Source organism: Suncus etruscus, chromosome 11 (genome assembly GCF_024139225.1).
Source record: "Suncus etruscus isolate mSunEtr1 chromosome 11, mSunEtr1.pri.cur, whole genome shotgun sequence".
NCBI classification, from domain to species: domain Eukaryota; kingdom Metazoa; phylum Chordata; class Mammalia; order Eulipotyphla; family Soricidae; genus Suncus; species Suncus etruscus.
The window spans coordinates 79,352,651-79,369,251 of record NC_064858.1 but is presented as its reverse complement, the minus strand read 5'-3'; the positions used below and the strand labels follow the sequence as shown (position 1 = coordinate 79,369,251).

Genomic DNA, 16,601 nt, shown 5'->3' with positions numbered 1-16,601 from the left:
GTTTGTTTTTGGTCTCACTCGGTAGCGGTAGCGCTTAGGGGTTACTCCTGGCTATCTGCTCAGAAATTGCTCCTGGCAGGCATGGGGGACCATATAGGATGCTGGGATTCGAACCACCGTCCTTCTGCATGCAAGGCAAACACCCTACCTCCAAGCTATTTCTCCAGCCCTGGAAATAGTTAAATTTATTGCCCCTTTCTCTTTTGTATTTTGGTACTTTGCTTTATTTATTTATTTATTTATTTATTTGTTTGTTTGTTTGTTTGTTTGTTTTTGGGCCACACCTGGTGATGCTCAGTGGTTACTTCTGGCTATGCACTCAGAAATCGCTCCTGGCTTGGGGGACCATATGGGATTCTGGGGATCTAACTGAGGTCCATCCTGGGTTAGCCACATGCAATGCAAACGCCCTACCACTGTGCTATTGGTATGGCCCCTGCTTTGATTTTTCTTAAGTTTAAAAAACATTCAAAACCTCTTCCTCACAACTATATTCATCGCACCACTATTTACAATAACCAGACTCTGGAAACAACCAAGATGCCCTTCAACAGATGAATGGCTAAAGAAATTGTGGTACATAACACAATGGAATATTATGCAGCCATCAGGAGAGATGAAGTCATGAGATTTTTCTATACAGGGTGTACACGGAATCTATTATGCTGAGTGAAATAAATCAGGGGGCGAGAGATAGACACACGTTCTCACTCATCTATGGGCTTTTTTTTTTTTTGGAACACTTCACAAATTTGCGTGTCATCCTTGTGCAGGGGCCGTGCTAATTTTCTCTGTATCGTTCCAATTTTAGTATATGTGCTGCCGAAGCGAGCACTCATCTATGGGTTTTAAGAAAAATAAAAGACATTTTTGCAATAATCCTTAGAGACAAAGAGAGGAGGGCTGGAAGGTCCAGCTCACGACATGAAGCTCACTACAGAGTGGTGAGTGCAGTTAGAGAAATAACTACATTGAGAACTATCATAACAATGTGAATGAATCAGGGTCTAGAGTACAGGTGGGGGTAGGGTGGGGAGGAGGGAAATTTGGGACATTGGTGGTGGGAATGTTGTACAAGTGAAGGGGGTGTTCTTTACATGACTGAAATCCAACTACAATCGTATTTGTAATCAAGGTGTTTAAATAAAGATATTAATATAAAAACAGTCAAAGCAAACATTTCTTTTAAACATCTATTGTCTTTACTGTTAGGATGCCACACTTCTGTTTATTTTGGCTTTTTGTTTTTGGGCCACAACTATGGTGTTTAGGGGCTAGTCCTGGCTCAGTGCTCAGCACCCTAGTGGTGATTGGGTAGTATCTTGGTGCTGGGAATTTAAATGGGGATGGACCACTTATAAAGCAAATGCCTTGTACTACCTCTCAGATGTCACACTTCTAATTAGAAGAGTGGAACTGGAACATTATAGTTAACTTTAAGGTGCTCATCATAACCCAGAGAGTATCTTCCAGAGGACAGTGCTTTCCAAAAAGGGAACTATTGGAGCTGACCGTTATTTCACCTGTAGCCATCATTATTGTGTTAACCATCAATTCAGTCCTGTCATTTCTAGCCAGACCTCTAGCACACCTAAAATCATATCCCAGATGAAAGAAGAAACAAGGGACGGGAACGAGAAAAAAAAAGAAAGAAGAAATAGATCCCAGTGACCTTAAGTTTTGGAGCTGAACATGGGGGTGGAGGGGAGCTGGGCAGTGGGACCAGGTTGTAGGATGCAGGGACATGATGGTCCTACCATTTCTGCTTCCCTTTATTCTGCCTAGGCCCTGCTTCGTTGTTGGGCTCTGATTCCCTTTAGAGAACACCTTTCAGGTGGGCATGAACTTCAGATCTCCTTAAGAGCTACATTAGAACACCGTTGTAGGTTTCCTACCCCCCAGGGTCATAACATTTTCTGCCACCTTGGATGTATTTCTAAGAACCCAAACCTTCCTCTGCCCTCCCTGCCTTACCACCCACACGGAACTTAGAACCCAGGGGCCAGAGGTGATTCTTGCCTGGTCAGAGATAGGATTGTAATGTCAGGATTTTGGGCACAGTAGGTAAACAGTCCAGAAAGACACAGATGATATTTATTTTTAATTGATCTTTCTCCAAAGGGCATCCTTATGTTGGTAGCCTAACGCTGTAGAACTTTGGTGTCATTGATCTCTGATACCACTTTGCCATCCACAATCTTGCGGGTTGTCTTGTGGATGGTCTGCTTGGAGAAACTGCTGTCCAGGGCATCACTGAGACTGGAAGAAAGGAACAAGCCCTGGTCACACACTGGCCTCCATGGGGGCAGGAGACAAGGAATGAGCTTCTTATCTCCTGCCTTCTTGGACAACCTCTCATCCTTCTGCTTTGAGAAGAAACACAGGCCAAACTCCATGTCTTCCCCAGCGAGGGGGATTCTCAGACCTTTCTCTTCTCTATGAGGAACTAAAGAGGGAAGACATTTCTGTTACTGCCATTCCCTGAAGATGTTGAGGCTTCCAATCCCAGCCCAGTGCTGAGTGGCATTAATGATCTGCACACACAGGGCTCACCAAAGCAGAGGTTTGAGGACCAGCAGAGGCTCCATTTCTCTCACCTGAAGTCCTCCCCATCCTCGAGCAGGCGGCGGTAGGTGGCGATTTCAGCCTCCAGCTTGACCTTGATGTTCAGCAGAGACTGGTACTCTTGTGCCTGGCGCTGCGCCTCTGCTCGGGTCTGTGCCAGCTCTGACTCTAGGTGCAGCAGGACCCCATTTTGCTGCTCCATCAGCATGTTGTAGCGGGCTTGCACTTCTCTCTCATTGTTCTCCAGATTGCTCTTCTGTGGGGGAACAGGAAGGGAGGTGAACCCCAAGAGAGAGTGAGGAGTCTCTGACACTTTCATTGGAGCATCTGGATGAATCAGCCCCTATGAAACTGCGATATCTACTGTGTGCCATGTTAGAGGGGAAGGCACAGAAGCAGTGGGGAAATGCAGACAGACAATGCTTTCAGAGTAGAGAGATTTGTATCAGTGTTTTCTTGATATTGGGGTTAAATGATGGGGGAGTGTAGGAGCCTCTGTAATTGGGGGATATTTTCTATTGGGTCATTTCAAAGAAGTGGATTTCTGGGGCAGTGGTGGTATTTGAGTAATATTTTTCTCTGGAAAGCGGGCAATCGGGTTGATCTGTTTGGGCATTCTGATTGGAATGGAAACCTGGGATTTGGGTGGAGTAAGGATTGGTTCTGAGGTCATCAGAGGGGAGTGAGGTTCTCACCTGATTTCTCATCAACTCGAGTTCCATCTCTAGGGACTGCAAGGTGCGTCTTAGATCTTTGAGTTTGGACTCTGACTTGCTGAGCTCGGTGTTCTGGGTGGTGACTATGGTGGTGCTCTCTTCAATCTGTAGAGTGAACATAGGCCTTAGGTCCCTTCTTGGACAGCCTCCCCCATGTTTTCTCTCACCATTGTGCTCCTGGGCACTCATTCCTGGGGAAGAGTGTGGGGCACTTGCCTCATATGCAGCCAACCTTGATATGATCCCTGGCACCCAATATGGTGCCCCCACCCATGTGCACTAGGAGTGATACCTGAGTGCAGAGTCAGGAGTCAGCTCTGAACACTGCCAGGTGTGACCCAAGAACAAAAACAGGCACCTGTCCCTTTTTTTGCAGTTACCTGCTGGGACCAGTATTTGTCCAGTTCCTTTTGGTTTTTCCGAGCCAGCTCATCATATTGGGCCCGAAGGTCTGCCATGATCTTGCCAAGGTCCTGGGATTTGGGGATATCCACTTCCACGGTCAAGCCAGAGTTGGCAATCTGGGCTTGGAGACCCCTTACTTCCTGGTGAGAGAGGGGCCGTGGTGAGAAAGGGCTTGGTCAGAATTTCAAGAAGACGCAAATGTGTTGTTGCCTCTGCTAGGAGCTGTCGGGCTTGACTGGATATGAGACTGGATGGGCCACATGCTGGGGTCTGGGATGTTTTGGGCTTTCTGTACTAGGAAGATGCTATTCACTTTCTCTGCCAGGGCCTGTGCTACTGGGTAGGTCTTCTCTCTGTGTGTCTTTCCTTCTGCCTCTAGGGAGATCCTCCTCTAAGCAGCACTCCCATGCTCCTGTTCTCACATGTCTTTCCTGTCTGTATGACCTGTTCCTTTTTCTGTCCCTGTTTGTCCATATTGATCACTCCCAGCCCAGCCACCCCTCCCTTTGTCTCTTATCACTAGAACTCAGGAGACCTCCTGTGTCTGATTCTGCAATGCCCAGTTCGGCTGCTGGTAGGCTGCCTTCAGTGTCCCCACCCAGAAGGGTCTTTGCACTCTATGCCCGGGCTGGCTGGTGTCCTGCTTGCCTCCTCATGGTTCTTCTTCATGATGAGCAGCTCCTCCTTGAGAGTCTCTATCTTTGTCTCCAGCTGCAGCCGGGTAATATTGGTGTCATCGATGAGCTTGCGGAGCCCGTGAATGTCATTCTCCACTGCCTGGCGTGAGGCCAGCTCTTCCTCATACCTGTGTGAGCCCAGAATTAGAGGGGCTGTCTCAGAATCTTCTCTATCCCAGGCCCTGTCCTAAGGACTGCTTTAGACCCTGTACCAACCGGCACTCTGAGATGGCAGTCCTCTGGCTTTTGGCATTTGGGGATTAGTGATTTTTTTTTGTTTGTTTGTTTCTGGGCCATACCCAGTGATGCTCAGGAGTTATTCCTGAATATGCACTCAGAAATTGCTCCTGGTTAGGAGGACCATATGGGACACTGGGGATCGAACCAGGTCTGTCCTGGATCAGCTGAGTGCAAGGCAAACACCCTACCACTGTGCTATGGGTCCGGCCCTCTAGGGTTTTGGTAATCTTAAATTAGGGTATAAGAGTGCATGGTTGGCATGGAAGTCATCCACCCAGATCCACCTACAGCTGGACCAATGAGCCCACAGTGAACCCGCCCAGTGCTAGCCCCTGTTACAAATGCACCATTCTCTGGCCCAACAGGTATGGGCTTCTTAGCCCCCAGCCTTACTTCTGTTTGAAATCAGCAGCAGCAAGACTGGCGTTGTCAATCTGCAGAATGAGGTGGGCATTGTCCATTCTGCTTGCCCTTATCTGAGGGGATTATAGAGAAAAAATTGGGTAGATTCATGCTTGGTCAGTTACTGAAGATGAGGAGTTATGTGTGTGTGTGTGTTTGTATGTGTGTGTGTATGTTTGTGTGTGTGTGTGTGTGTGTGTGTGTGAGAGAGAGAGAGAGAGAGAGAGAGAGAGAGAGAGAAGAGAGAGAGATAGATACCTCCCTGCCCCTTGAAAGATCTCTTGAATACCTTCCTGTTCCTTTCCATTTGTGCTGCTCATACTGTTCCTGCCTCTCCTAGAGTCCCAGATCCCAGAGTTTCACCATGCTGTCTCTGTAGGCCTGCTACTTGGCAGTGAGCAGCTACTCACAACCCTCTCCTGGAGGATTTTTTTCCCTATGCACCTGCTCACCTCTCAATCTGGGGGGGGGGGGCAGGGGGGGAGGCAGCCCCTGGCTGGCTCCTCCTACAGGAAAGCCATCTGTTTGCTTTTAGACAGCTTAGCTTTAGCCACATCCGCTTAACCCTCCAACTGTCCACTTAGCCTGAAGCCAGAATGTCCAGATCCTCTTTCTGGGCCTTGTTTCAGCTCCTCCAATGCTGCCCGCATTTGGATTAGGAGACCTTTCTTTTTTCCATGATTTCTGAAGAAAGGGCACTTACTCTAGGTCACCTCTCAGCCTTGTGACTAGGACTGTGTATGAATAAGCCCAACCCCATGGGGTGGCACGGGGTCAGGTGGTGTTGAAAGAGGGAAACAGTCAATGTCCTCTTCGGTATGAAGAGATAGGAGGATTCCCACCCCTGGGAATAGGAATTCCAAGGTGGGGATGGGAAGCAATAAAGGAATGCCTAATGCTGCTGAGAGTTAGGGTGACTCACTTCTAGCCATTGCCACTTTTGTTGTCAGCTTACCTGATCCCTCAGGTCTTCAATGGTCTTGACGTAATGGCTATAGTCTCTGACCTGGGGGCCCTTCTTCTCCATGTATTCACGGATTTTGCTCTCCAGTCCCCGGTTATCAGCTTCCAGGCTCCTGACTCTGTCCAAGTAGGAAGCCAGGCGGTCATTCAGGTCTTGCATGGTCTCCTTCTTGCCTTGCATGCTCTCCATGCCCATCAGGTTTCTGGAGGCCAGGTCAGCAGAGCCCAGGCCACCCAGGTAGCTGGAAGAGCTGCGGGACATCGACCAACCTCCTGATCCCCCTGCAAACATGCTGGCTGCGCTGCTGATAGGTCGCACTCGGTGGCTGGGCGACCTCCAGGAGCCAAGGGAGCCATAGCTGGTGGAGAAGGAGGAGTGAGTGGTGAAGCTCATGCTGAAGTTCGCACAGGGCAGGACGAAGGCAGGCAAGCAAGAGGACTCAGAACTCTGACAGAGCAGGTCTGCGGCTCAACTTTTATGTGGCCAGAGCCTGGGGGGGAGGCGCCGGTAGGCCCCGCCCCGTGTCAACAGCAGCTACAGGTGAGTGGAGGGCTCTGCCCCCTGGATCCTGGGACTTCCCTTCACTCCCCGCCAGCGCCAGCTCTGGCCACCCCAACCTGCAGGGAGAGGCTCACTGTCGATCACCCAAGGGCAGCAGGGATGTGAGCTCATGTGGTTGTGCTTCAGAGTAGAAAATAACGTTTGATGCCCGCTTCCCACAGGTAGAAGGGGGACTGGCAGGTTGAGAATTAGGGGGCTGAAAGGGGACAGTGATTGGGATGGGTGTGAGTCTCCCTAGCTGTCCTTAGCTGGCAGTTTCTGCAGAGAAGATTTTGAGGGGACCCTCTCCCCAAAACTCCTGGGGGCTGGAGAAGAGGAAGGATATCTCTCTCTCTCTCTCTCTCTCTCTCTCTCTCTCTCTCTCTCTCTCTCTCTCTCTCTCTCTCTCTCTCTCTCTCCCTCCCTCCCTCCCTCCCTCCCACTGTTCTCCCTTACTTCTCCCCAGATGCTCACTGCCACACTCAGGGGTGTGTGTGCCAAACCCCTTCATGCCACACAACATTCATTCCCCTAATGTGAGATCAGACTTCTGAAAACAAACTATCCCCTTTTCCTTACTCTCTTGGTCAGCTCCACCTTCAGCTGACTCAGGGGAGAGCTCTGTGATCCCAAAAGGACTCATCCTTCCTTCTGCCTGCCAGTCTGCCTGCCTCACCCTCACCATCTTCTGGACAGGATAGTTTGCAGTTCAACAGGCCCAGTGCTCCTGTGTGTTGGCTCTGTTCTAGCCACTGGGCAAAAAGAGGTGATCAAAGAGGCCCGAACCCTTCCTGGAGATAGTGCAGTGTCCCTAGGGTCTGAGGTTGAAGAGGTCAGAGATAGAGTGAGAACTTCTAGCAGCCCTTCTCTCCCTCCCAGGTTCCACAGGTCTTGTCCCTCCTGGCTCTCTTTGAGGGAGACTACCTAGCTGGTCCCATGGGGCTGCTCCTCCAGGGTACATGGTAGAAGGGTGAAAGTTCCCCATGTCCCTACTGCAGCAGGGTGGCCTCCGCTGAATGAACTAGGGGGATTCCAAATATTGGGCCTTCCAGACTGCCCTCAGCCATAGCTCTGCGTTTGGTGTGCTTGACAAACAAACTGGTGTGTGTTCTTTGATCTAACTAGACCTATTGATCCTTATCCAGCTATTGCTGAACTAAAAGCCTGGGGGGCAGAGCATTGAGTGGTTCTGGGAGAGGTAGGGAACAGTCAGCTGGGAGGTGCCACTTAGCTGTGTATTTTGGTCTTCAACTGTTGAGGCCACTGCCTTTATAGGGGCTCAGAGGCCCCACTGTATTCCCTGGGAGCAAACCAGGGGCAGGTCAGAGACTGCTGAAAGTCAGATGGCAAATGAAATGCAAAATGGCACTCAAATAAGTGGCTGCTCATGCTGCATGAGGAATTAGGGGCCAGCCAAAGGCTCACTTCCTTCTTTCACCTTTATGTGCCATTGCTGAATCCCAAGATATCACACCAGAATTGCATAGGAAGGTTTTGGGTATATCTGTCAGGGAAAGAACCAGCTGGCCATTCCAGCTGTCCTCTGGGGTGCCAGTGGCTGTGGCTGGCTGCTATCTCTAGTCTATGACTGCAGTGACAGGATTAACTCACACAGAAAAGTCCTTAACCTCCAACGGCTGAGATGGGGGTTTAATCACAGATATTAGTCTTCCTCTATTTTCATTTCAGATCCCTGGAGCACTTTGGATTCCAGGGATCAGGCCTAGGAGGCAAGATTCCAATCCAGATCCTTCTCTGAGCCTGTCCACCCGGCACTGCTCAAGCAGTCTGAGGTCTGGGAAGCTCAGTTTGGAGGCAGGAGGAGAAGCACTATGCTGGTCCTTATCTGCACAGGTCCTGGCCACATTCCTGACCTCTTGCATCATGGGGGGCAAATGCCGACATGGGCACCCAGCCCCAGCCTGCCTTTTCTGCACTTCCGGATCCCTCCCAGCTTCGAGATCTTTCCCTTCTGTTGTGACCAGCTGTACACAGAAGTACGAGAAAAGTTTCAGCTCTCAGATTTTGAGGGACTTTTGGCATCCCAGTTCTTAGCAAGGTGGCTTTGGGGTGGTGTTGGGGGCTAGGGACCAGGAATGACTGTGGGCATGTCCAGGAAGCAGGTGGAGCTGGAAGGTTCCCTCAGCAGTGTAGGATATCCCCTCAAGCCCCATTCTATTCTGCATTCCAGTGTCCAGCAGAGGGGTGTGGGGAACCTGAGCCGCAGGTTTAACTCTTGACTCAACGTGGAGATGACCCTGATACTGGAGGCCAGTTCTTTCGTCCCGCTCTCTACCCTCTCCCACAGAGAGCCAGGTCAGAGGGTAAAAGGGCGAGCTGTGAGGAAACAAGATGGGGATGATTAGGGGATCACAAGGATTACAAAGGCCTGAATCCTCCAGGCTTTGTTGCATGGTTCAGGCTGGCTATTTCTGGCTCTACCTGAGATGTTTAGAAAAGCACCTGATGTGTGAGGGTGGGCATTTATGGCCCAGACAGAGTGGGACTGATTCCCATCACTTTTCATGGTGGGGAGGAATACACCCAGCCATGCTAGGGGCTCTTTTCTCTGTGGTGCCCTGGGGACCATGCAATGTCGGGCATTGAACCAGGGGCCGCCACATGAAGGCATGTACCTATTGCCTGTACTAACTCCCTGAACTCCCATCTTCTTTTTGCTAGTGTTCCCCAAAAAAATATCCCCAGGACATGTGGGATCTGCTTCTGGGGCCCTCAGTGTGGGGCCCAGATGTGTGCTAAGTGGGAGCCCCAGAGCAGCAGAGTTGGGTCAGTGTGGTGAGAGAGACTGAGGAGGATCACAGGAGGGAGGTGGCATGAGGGAGACGTACTGTTGGCTGGGGTGCAGGGCTTGGTGAATCTCTCAAGACTTCAAGGACTTCTCAGGAGGTGCCTCTTTCCCATTTGGAGGCGAGTTCAGTGTGGAGCAGGGAGGGCTTCTGAGGACTTCAGAGGGGAGGCCCATTCTTAGGGGTATGGCTCTAAGAATATACTTCTATACTTCTTTGTTTGCCTTTATTTTCTTTTTGCCATGCACCAGTGCTTGGGGATTGCTCCCGGGGGTGTCTGGGGGGATTTGTGGTGCTAAGGATGAAATCTAGACCCACTGCATAAAAAGGGTGTACTTGGTCCATTGAGCCCTGTGGCTGGTCCATGCTGGCACTTTCGTATCATTCCTTCTGCTGGGCTTGGACCCAAGAGGTGATTTCCCAGGAAAATGATGATGAAAGTTTTATTCCTGAGAATCATATGACTATTCATGAATCTTCAGTCCTGAAGGTCAGTGAAAATTCCAGGGCCATCAGCCATTTTCTGTGTCACCCTTAGCTGTCTGGCCACCCCCTGCCAGCTCTCACCCACCACTGTTACCTTCACTTTCACACAAACTTAGTGTTCCTGTCCCTCCTAAGCCTTGTCCTTAGAAGTACAGGTCATGGGGACAAAAGACCCAGGCTCTAGGCAGGTTATGTGGGAACAGCTTACTCCCTGGGCTCTCCTTGTTAGGAGAAAGGAGAATGAGAGTCAGCATTAGCCGCCTAGCACTCTCTGTCAGGACCCAGACAGAAGGACTTTGACTTGGAACCTCCTGCAAAAGCTAGGAGGTCCAGGGGAATGGAAAGCAGAGGGGCTGAGAACTTGTCTCAGCACTGCCTGTCAGTGCCACGTCTCTCAGTCTCCATGTTTGGCTTTGGAATTGGCAGATCTCCTGGCAGCTTTCGCGGAGCAGCTCACCAATCGAAGCGAGGTAGGAGAGAGGGCAGGCAACTTGCTGGGTCCAGAACTGCCCCAAAGGCCTTTGCCCACAGAAGGTAGCCACCTCCTCTGCTCATGGGTACAGATTGAATACGCAACCAGGAGCAGGTAGGTATTCTGCTTGGGAGGACTTGTGGGAACTTTGGCCCAGGTGAGGTGGTCTCAGAAAAAAGAACCCATGAAAGTAGTGAGTGAGTGTCTGGAGAGATTTATAGCAGGTAGAGTGCTTGCCTGCCATGTTTCTCACAATGTTTGATCCCTGGCACCCTAAATGGTCCCTCTAAATCCCACCAGGAAAAATCCCTGAATGCAGAGCCAGGAATAAGCCCTGAGCATTGCCAGGTGTGACCCCCAAACAAACAAACAAACAAACAAACCAAAAGAGCTTTTCTGGCCAGAAAGAGAGACTGAAACAAGGCAAGTGAGACAAAGAGGAGAAAGCCGGAGGCTGTGACTTATGTGAGATCCTAGGAGGGGACCAGGAGAGTAGAGGCCACAAAGCTATGGACAAGGAGTGTCCCAAGGCAGCTTGACAGAGGGAGGAGAGTGAAGACTAGATGAGTCCTCTGGGGAGGAGGTAGGTTATGGACAAGGGAGATAGAGGGCACTTTCCTTTTCTTTTCAGTGGTTTGCAGGAGAGGGAAGGGAGAAAGGAGATGCCCTGGGAAAGGTAGCCATCATGGTAGAGATGGATCCACACCGAACCAGCATGAAGGATCAAGGGAAGTGCTCTGCCCACAAGGCCACAGCAGCACCACTTCCCTCTCCAAAGAGCCCTGCTCACATTGCAGCTGTGTCCTGAGCTGTGACGGTCTTGGTCTTTGGAGGGGACAGAGCTGCAGGCCATTTGCAGTTTCACAAGCTTCTGTCTTTCCTCACAGGGGAGCGAGAAGGACAGGAGAGAGGAGCAGCATCTAGTGGGAATGGGGGGTCTTCCTGCGGCACATGCCAGAATTCAATGGAGGTGATCTAGCATGGCTCCAAGATGTCACCTTCTCTAGACCCCTGGGAATCTCTTACCCAGGCATGAGAAGGTGAGTGGAGGGGAGACTCAAGGCCAGGGGAGTAGAGGTTTACCACGTTGCTGAGGTGAGTCTGAGGTGGCAAAAGTGGGATGTAAAGAAACCAGAAGGTCTTGGTGGAAGAGGAGGAGCATCCCAGGATCTGGGAATTGGTATGAGAAGCCAAGACACAAAGCTTGGGATCAGAGCAGAAGATCACAGAATGACCCCTGGGAAAGAGAATGAAGAAAAGGCCTGAGTTTGTTGCCTATCTCCTCTGTTTGCATGCAGGCTGGCCTTGGACAAGCCAGGAGCCATGGGAACCAGCTTCACTGACTTCCATTTCCTCACCAATTGTTACGGGAATTCCATGCACATGAGTGAAACTGGAATATAACAGGTATATTCCAAGAAGGTGCAACATACCTTCTTGGAAGAAACATCAGCATGGAGATTCTAGACTCTTCATTTGGTTCTGCAGTGACTTGAAACTACAAGGCTGAATAAAAAGGGTCCAAAAGGTACTCCCAAGTCTAGAGTGCAGGCTATGCATGTAGGATCCAAGAGTTCATACCTCATGATTCTCTGAGTACAGAGCAACCCCTGAGCACAGAGCTGACAGTCGTCCTTGCTGGCCCCAAAACAAAGGAAAGCAAAACAAAATAAGCAAGATCCAAAGATGATGGGGCAGGTAATTAGGCACACATAATAAGGCCCATTGTGATGGGTCTTGCAAAGAGCTCTAAGGAACTGTTAGAGAAGGGAATTGTTCACCTGTTCATTAACTGTAAGGCAATTGTTAAATACCAGACCTGTTTTAGAGTCTGGAGTGCAGCACAGAAAAACTAGAGAATGTGACTGCTTACATGTACTCATGTGCTGGGCAGGAAGGGTGGGGTTTTGGAGAGGAGGGAATGCTTCACTCTGAACAAGAATTCGCTAGAGTGAAATGGTGACAAAGAAGGAAGTTTTGCCAACACATGGTGACCTGTCCTGATTTGAGTTACCTCTGAGTTTTATGTTTGTCTTCTGTTGGCTGCTGGGTATTATCCACAGTGGGAGGCATCAAAGGAAAAGAAAAACCTTTTTGTGATTGAATCTATCTGCAGAAGTAAATTCTGTACTCTTGAGCTAGAGCCTGGCCTTCAAAGAAATCTTAAAAAATAAACATAACCTATGAGATTAAGATCTTCATGCATCTTTCCTCCTTCCCTTTTAAAATTCAGTTATGGGGGCCAGAGAGATAGCACAGCAGACAAGACATTTGCCTTGCACATAGTTGACCAGAATTTGTTCTCTGATACTCCATATGGTCTCTGAGCCCACCAGGAGTGGATCTCTAAGTACAAAATCAGGAGTAAGCCCTGAGCACTGACCCCAAACTAAAAACAAATAGGGGCTGGAGCATAGTAGGTAGGACATTTGCCTTGCATGTGGCTGATTCAGGTTTAATTCCTGGCATCCCATATGATCCCAAGGGGTAATTCCTGATCACAGAGCCCAAGCATTGGTGCATGTGGTCCAAAAACAAACAAAAAATAAAAACAAACAAACAAACAAACAAATCTAAGTTATTTAAACACAGTTTGCATATGGAATACCAACAATTTTTAGATATATACTTCCATGGTTCTTTTGCAAATGATATTGCTGTATAACTATCTAAAATAAACATGGAACTCTGCTTGTATTGTAGTGTGTGTGTGTGTGTGTGTGTGTGTGTGTGTGTGTGTGTGTGTTGCCAGAGACGAAACCCAGATTTCCTTTATGCAGGGTATCAGTCATATCCCTGCTCTCCAATATAAAACATTTTAGGCACCTCAAAAAGTCCCACTTAGTTTCTTTACATGTAGTCTTTCTCACTCGACCAATTCTAGCAACCAGTGTTTTTTCTCTGATCCTTTACTTTTCCCTCTTTCAGAATGCCATAGAAAATAAAAGACATACATTATCATGCATTTAATCTCTGGCTTTTCCTACTTAGCAAAATGTTTGTTTTGTCTGTCATTCATATTATTGCATGTAATTGTTCCTTTGCATTTATGATGCCGGGGTGGGCCCCAGGACATCACATATGTGTGCCCAACTACTGACCCACTTGTCAAGACTGCTGTTTCTTTTCATTGCTGGTTAGTATTCCATAGTATGGGAAATCTCTTTTTCTATTCAGTGGCTTACAGTTTTTAGTAATTGTGAGCAGACAGTCATAAACCTGTATATACAGATCTTGTATGAATACATGTTTTTATTTCTCTTAAATAAGATACTAAGAATAGGTATGAAAGGTTGTATTTTATACGATTGTATGTTTGACCTTATAAGAAACTGAAAAATAATTTTTATTAGTTTATCAATGAGCAGACTATAAAAAGCTACTTTTACATTTCTCTGTGTACCTACATGCCTCACTTCACCTATCTCCAAAGATCCAGGACACTCCATCACCAAAAAAATCATTTGGTCCCTTCTTCCCCTCCACCTTTCTAGTAACTAGTATAGTTTTCTTTTACTTATTTATTTATGTATTTATTTTGGTTTTGGGGTCCTATCTGGTGGTACTCAGGGTTTACTCCAGGCTCTGTGCTCAGGAGTATTCCATGGAGCTCCTGGGCTTTGATCCAGGCTTAGCTGTACACAAGTCTCTTGCCTTACCTCTGTACAATCTCCCTGGCCCTTAAACTTTTTTAGAGGCAGAGCAATATACCACAGCTCTTCTGTTGATGGCATTTTGATTGATTCCATGTTTGGGCTATTATGAATAAAACTGCTATAGTGGTGTCTCTATTTTTTTTTTTTGTCACAACTGGCAAAGTTGGGGGGTTTCTATTGGCTCTGTGCTTGGGGTTACTCTTAGTGGTGCTCTGGAGACTGTGGTGCCATGAAATCTGGACCTCCTACATGTAAAGCATATAGTCCAGCACTCTGAGACATCTCTTTAGTTCCTTGCCACATAAATGGCTTCTCATATAAGTGTTTCCCATATTCATCATGTAAATGCCTAGAAATGGAATTGCTGGATCACACACTTTTTTTTTTCTTATTTGTTTGTTCTTGGACAAAACTATGGTGCATAGAAATCATTCTTTGCTGCTCTTTGCTCAGAGATCACTCCTGGTTGCCTTGGAGGATATGGAGTACTGGATTCCAACCTGGGTAAGCTGCAGGTAAGCTGCATTGTACTAGGGCTTTGGCCCAGGCTTATTGCCTTAAAAAAAAGGTGTCACCTCCACCCCCCATTCTTCCTGTGTAACCTTATCTGATGGTAAGACCTGCCCATTTCTGGGAGGGGTCTTTGGTAGATAACAGAAGGATTGCTTCCGGGGGCAGGAAGCGGATGGTTTGAGAGACTGAGGGAGATTCAGCAAGAGAGAAGCAGGAGTGTTGGCAGGATGGAGAGAGGATGAGACAAGGTTGAATGCAGGGCTGATTATGGATCCAGCATGAAATGTTATGATAGAAGCCACACCTGTTGGCTAGGACCTTGAATAAAGCTGATGTCTCCCGAAACTTGATTGCTATGGTTTATTTCCTCGATGCTATCCTGAACTCTCAGACCTGCCGGCTGGAGGGAATTGGAGGAGCATGGCCTGGATCAGCAGAGAAAGGCCCATCCATCCATCCATCTCATCATAATCCATCCAGCCCCATCCAGGACTTTTTTTTTTTTTTTGGTTTGTTTGTTTTTTTTTGGGCCACACCCGTTTGATGCTCAGGGGTTACTCCTGGCTATGCACTCAGAAATTGCCCCTGGCTTGGGGGGACCATATGGGATGCGGGGGATCGAACCACGGTCCTTCCTTGGTTAGCGCTTGCAAGGCAGACACCTTACCTCTAGTGCCACCTTGCCGGCCCCCATCCAGGACTTTTTAATACAACAAAAGAAACAACTGTACTTTTCTTTCTTCTTCTTCTTCTTCTTCTTCTTCTTCTTCTTCTTCTTCTTCTTCTTCTTCTTCTTCTTCTTCTTCTTCTTCTTCTTCTTCTTCTTCTTCTTCTTCTTCTTCTTCTTCTTCTTCTTCTTCTTCTTCTTCTTCTTCTTCTTCTTCTTCTTCTTCTTCTTCTTCTTCTTCTTCTTCTTCTTCTTCTTCTTCTTCTTCTTCTTCTTCTTCTTCTTCTTCTTTTACAGTGGCTATAAAGTCTATGCACCAGACTTCCTTTGTTCTCCATATCTCTACCAATACTTGTCTCTAATCTTTTTTATTTAGGCCATTCTTGCTGGTATGATGTGATATCATGTTGTGTGTGTGTGTGTGTGTGTGTGTGTTTCGGTCACACCCGGCAGCACTCAGGGATACTCTTGGCTCTATGCTCAGAAATCACTCCTGGCAGGCTTGGGGAACTATATGGGATGCCAGGATTCAAACTACCGTCCTACTGGATGCAAGGCAAATGCCCTACCTCCATGCTATCTCTCAGGCCTCCTTATCATGGTTTTGATTAAATTTTCTTAAAAATAGTGAATGAGGGGCCGGGCAGTGGCGCTAAAGGTAAGGTGCCTGCCTTGCCTGCGCTAGCCTTGGACGGACCGCGGTTCGATCCCCCTGGTGTCCCATATGGTCCCCCAAGCCAGGAGCAACTTCTGAGCACATAGCCAGGAGTAACCCCTGAGCGTTACTGGGTGTGGCCCAAAAACCAAAAAAAAAAAAAAAAATAGTGAATGAATGATTAACTCCAAGGATAGTTGTGCTTCTTTGTATACTGTTGTTCTGATGCTCAGCTATGATTCCTAAGGGGCTCAGGGGACCATATAGGGTGCCAAGTATAAATCATAGGTTGACCACATGCAAGGCAAATCTGCTGCACTATCTCTGGCCCCTATCTATAATTCATTTGAATTAATGTGTTTGGCAAATACTTCCACCAAATTTGTGGCTTAGCTTTATAGTTTTTTTTTTTGTTTGTTTGTTTGGTTTTGGGTCACACCCGGCATTGCTCAGGGGTTACTCCTGGCTGACTGCTCAGAAATAGCTCCTGGCAGGCACGGGGGACCATATGGGACACCGGGATTCGAACCAACCACCTTTGGTCCTGGATCAGCCGCTTGCAAGGCAAATGCCGCTGTGCTATCTCTCCGGGCCCAGCTTTATAGTTTTATGAGCAGTGTCATTGGGAAGAGATAAGGTTTTAAATTTCACTAAATTAATTTAATTTATTTTTTTAGTTTTTGGTTTTCGGACCACACCAGTGGTACTCAGAAGTTACTCCTGGCTTTGTATTCGAGAATTACTACTCCTTGCTATATGTATATAGAGGATCATATATGGTGCCAGGATTGAACCCAGGTTGGCCTTATGCAAGACAAATGCATTACCTGCAATAT

At 48.0% G+C, this 16,601-nt stretch overlaps 1 protein-coding gene and 1 non-coding gene across 2 annotated transcripts; both read right to left on the bottom strand.

Moving 5' to 3' along the window:
* Positions 1-728: 728 nt before the first annotated feature.
* On the bottom strand, positions 729-835 carry LOC126023566 (U6 spliceosomal RNA). The gene has a single exon (XR_007500681.1). It is a non-coding gene; the product is annotated as a U6 spliceosomal RNA (small nuclear RNA).
* Positions 836-2,121: 1,286 nt separating this feature from the next.
* Positions 2,122-6,413, bottom strand: KRT18 (keratin 18). The gene is made up of 7 exons (XM_049783656.1): positions 5,961-6,413; positions 4,997-5,079; positions 4,335-4,491; positions 3,662-3,826; positions 3,261-3,386; positions 2,598-2,821; positions 2,122-2,259 (listed from the first exon to the last, which is right to left on the bottom strand). The coding sequence occupies exons 1-7, from the start codon at positions 6,360-6,362 to the stop codon at positions 2,142-2,144; spliced, it is 1,275 nt and encodes a 424-aa protein (XP_049639613.1). The 5' UTR covers positions 6,363-6,413; the 3' UTR covers positions 2,122-2,141.
* Positions 6,414-16,601: the final 10,188 nt, after the last annotated feature.

What these genes read in the sequence shown, in the direction of transcription:
- KRT18 (XM_049783656.1), bottom strand. Translation starts at nt 6,362, where the DNA reads ATGAGCTTCACCACTCACTCCTCCTTCTCCACCAGCTATGGCTCCCTT. An exon ending in TTGAAGACCTGAGGGATCAG is followed by an intron (nt 5,080 to 5,960) that starts GTAAGCTGACAA and finishes TAATCCCCTCAG; the next exon opens with ATAAGGGCAAGCAGAATGGA. An exon ending in TGAAGAAGAACCATGAGGAG is followed by an intron (nt 3,827 to 4,334) that starts GCAAGCAGGACA and finishes CTCTCTCACCAG; the next exon opens with GAAGTAAGGGGTCTCCAAGC.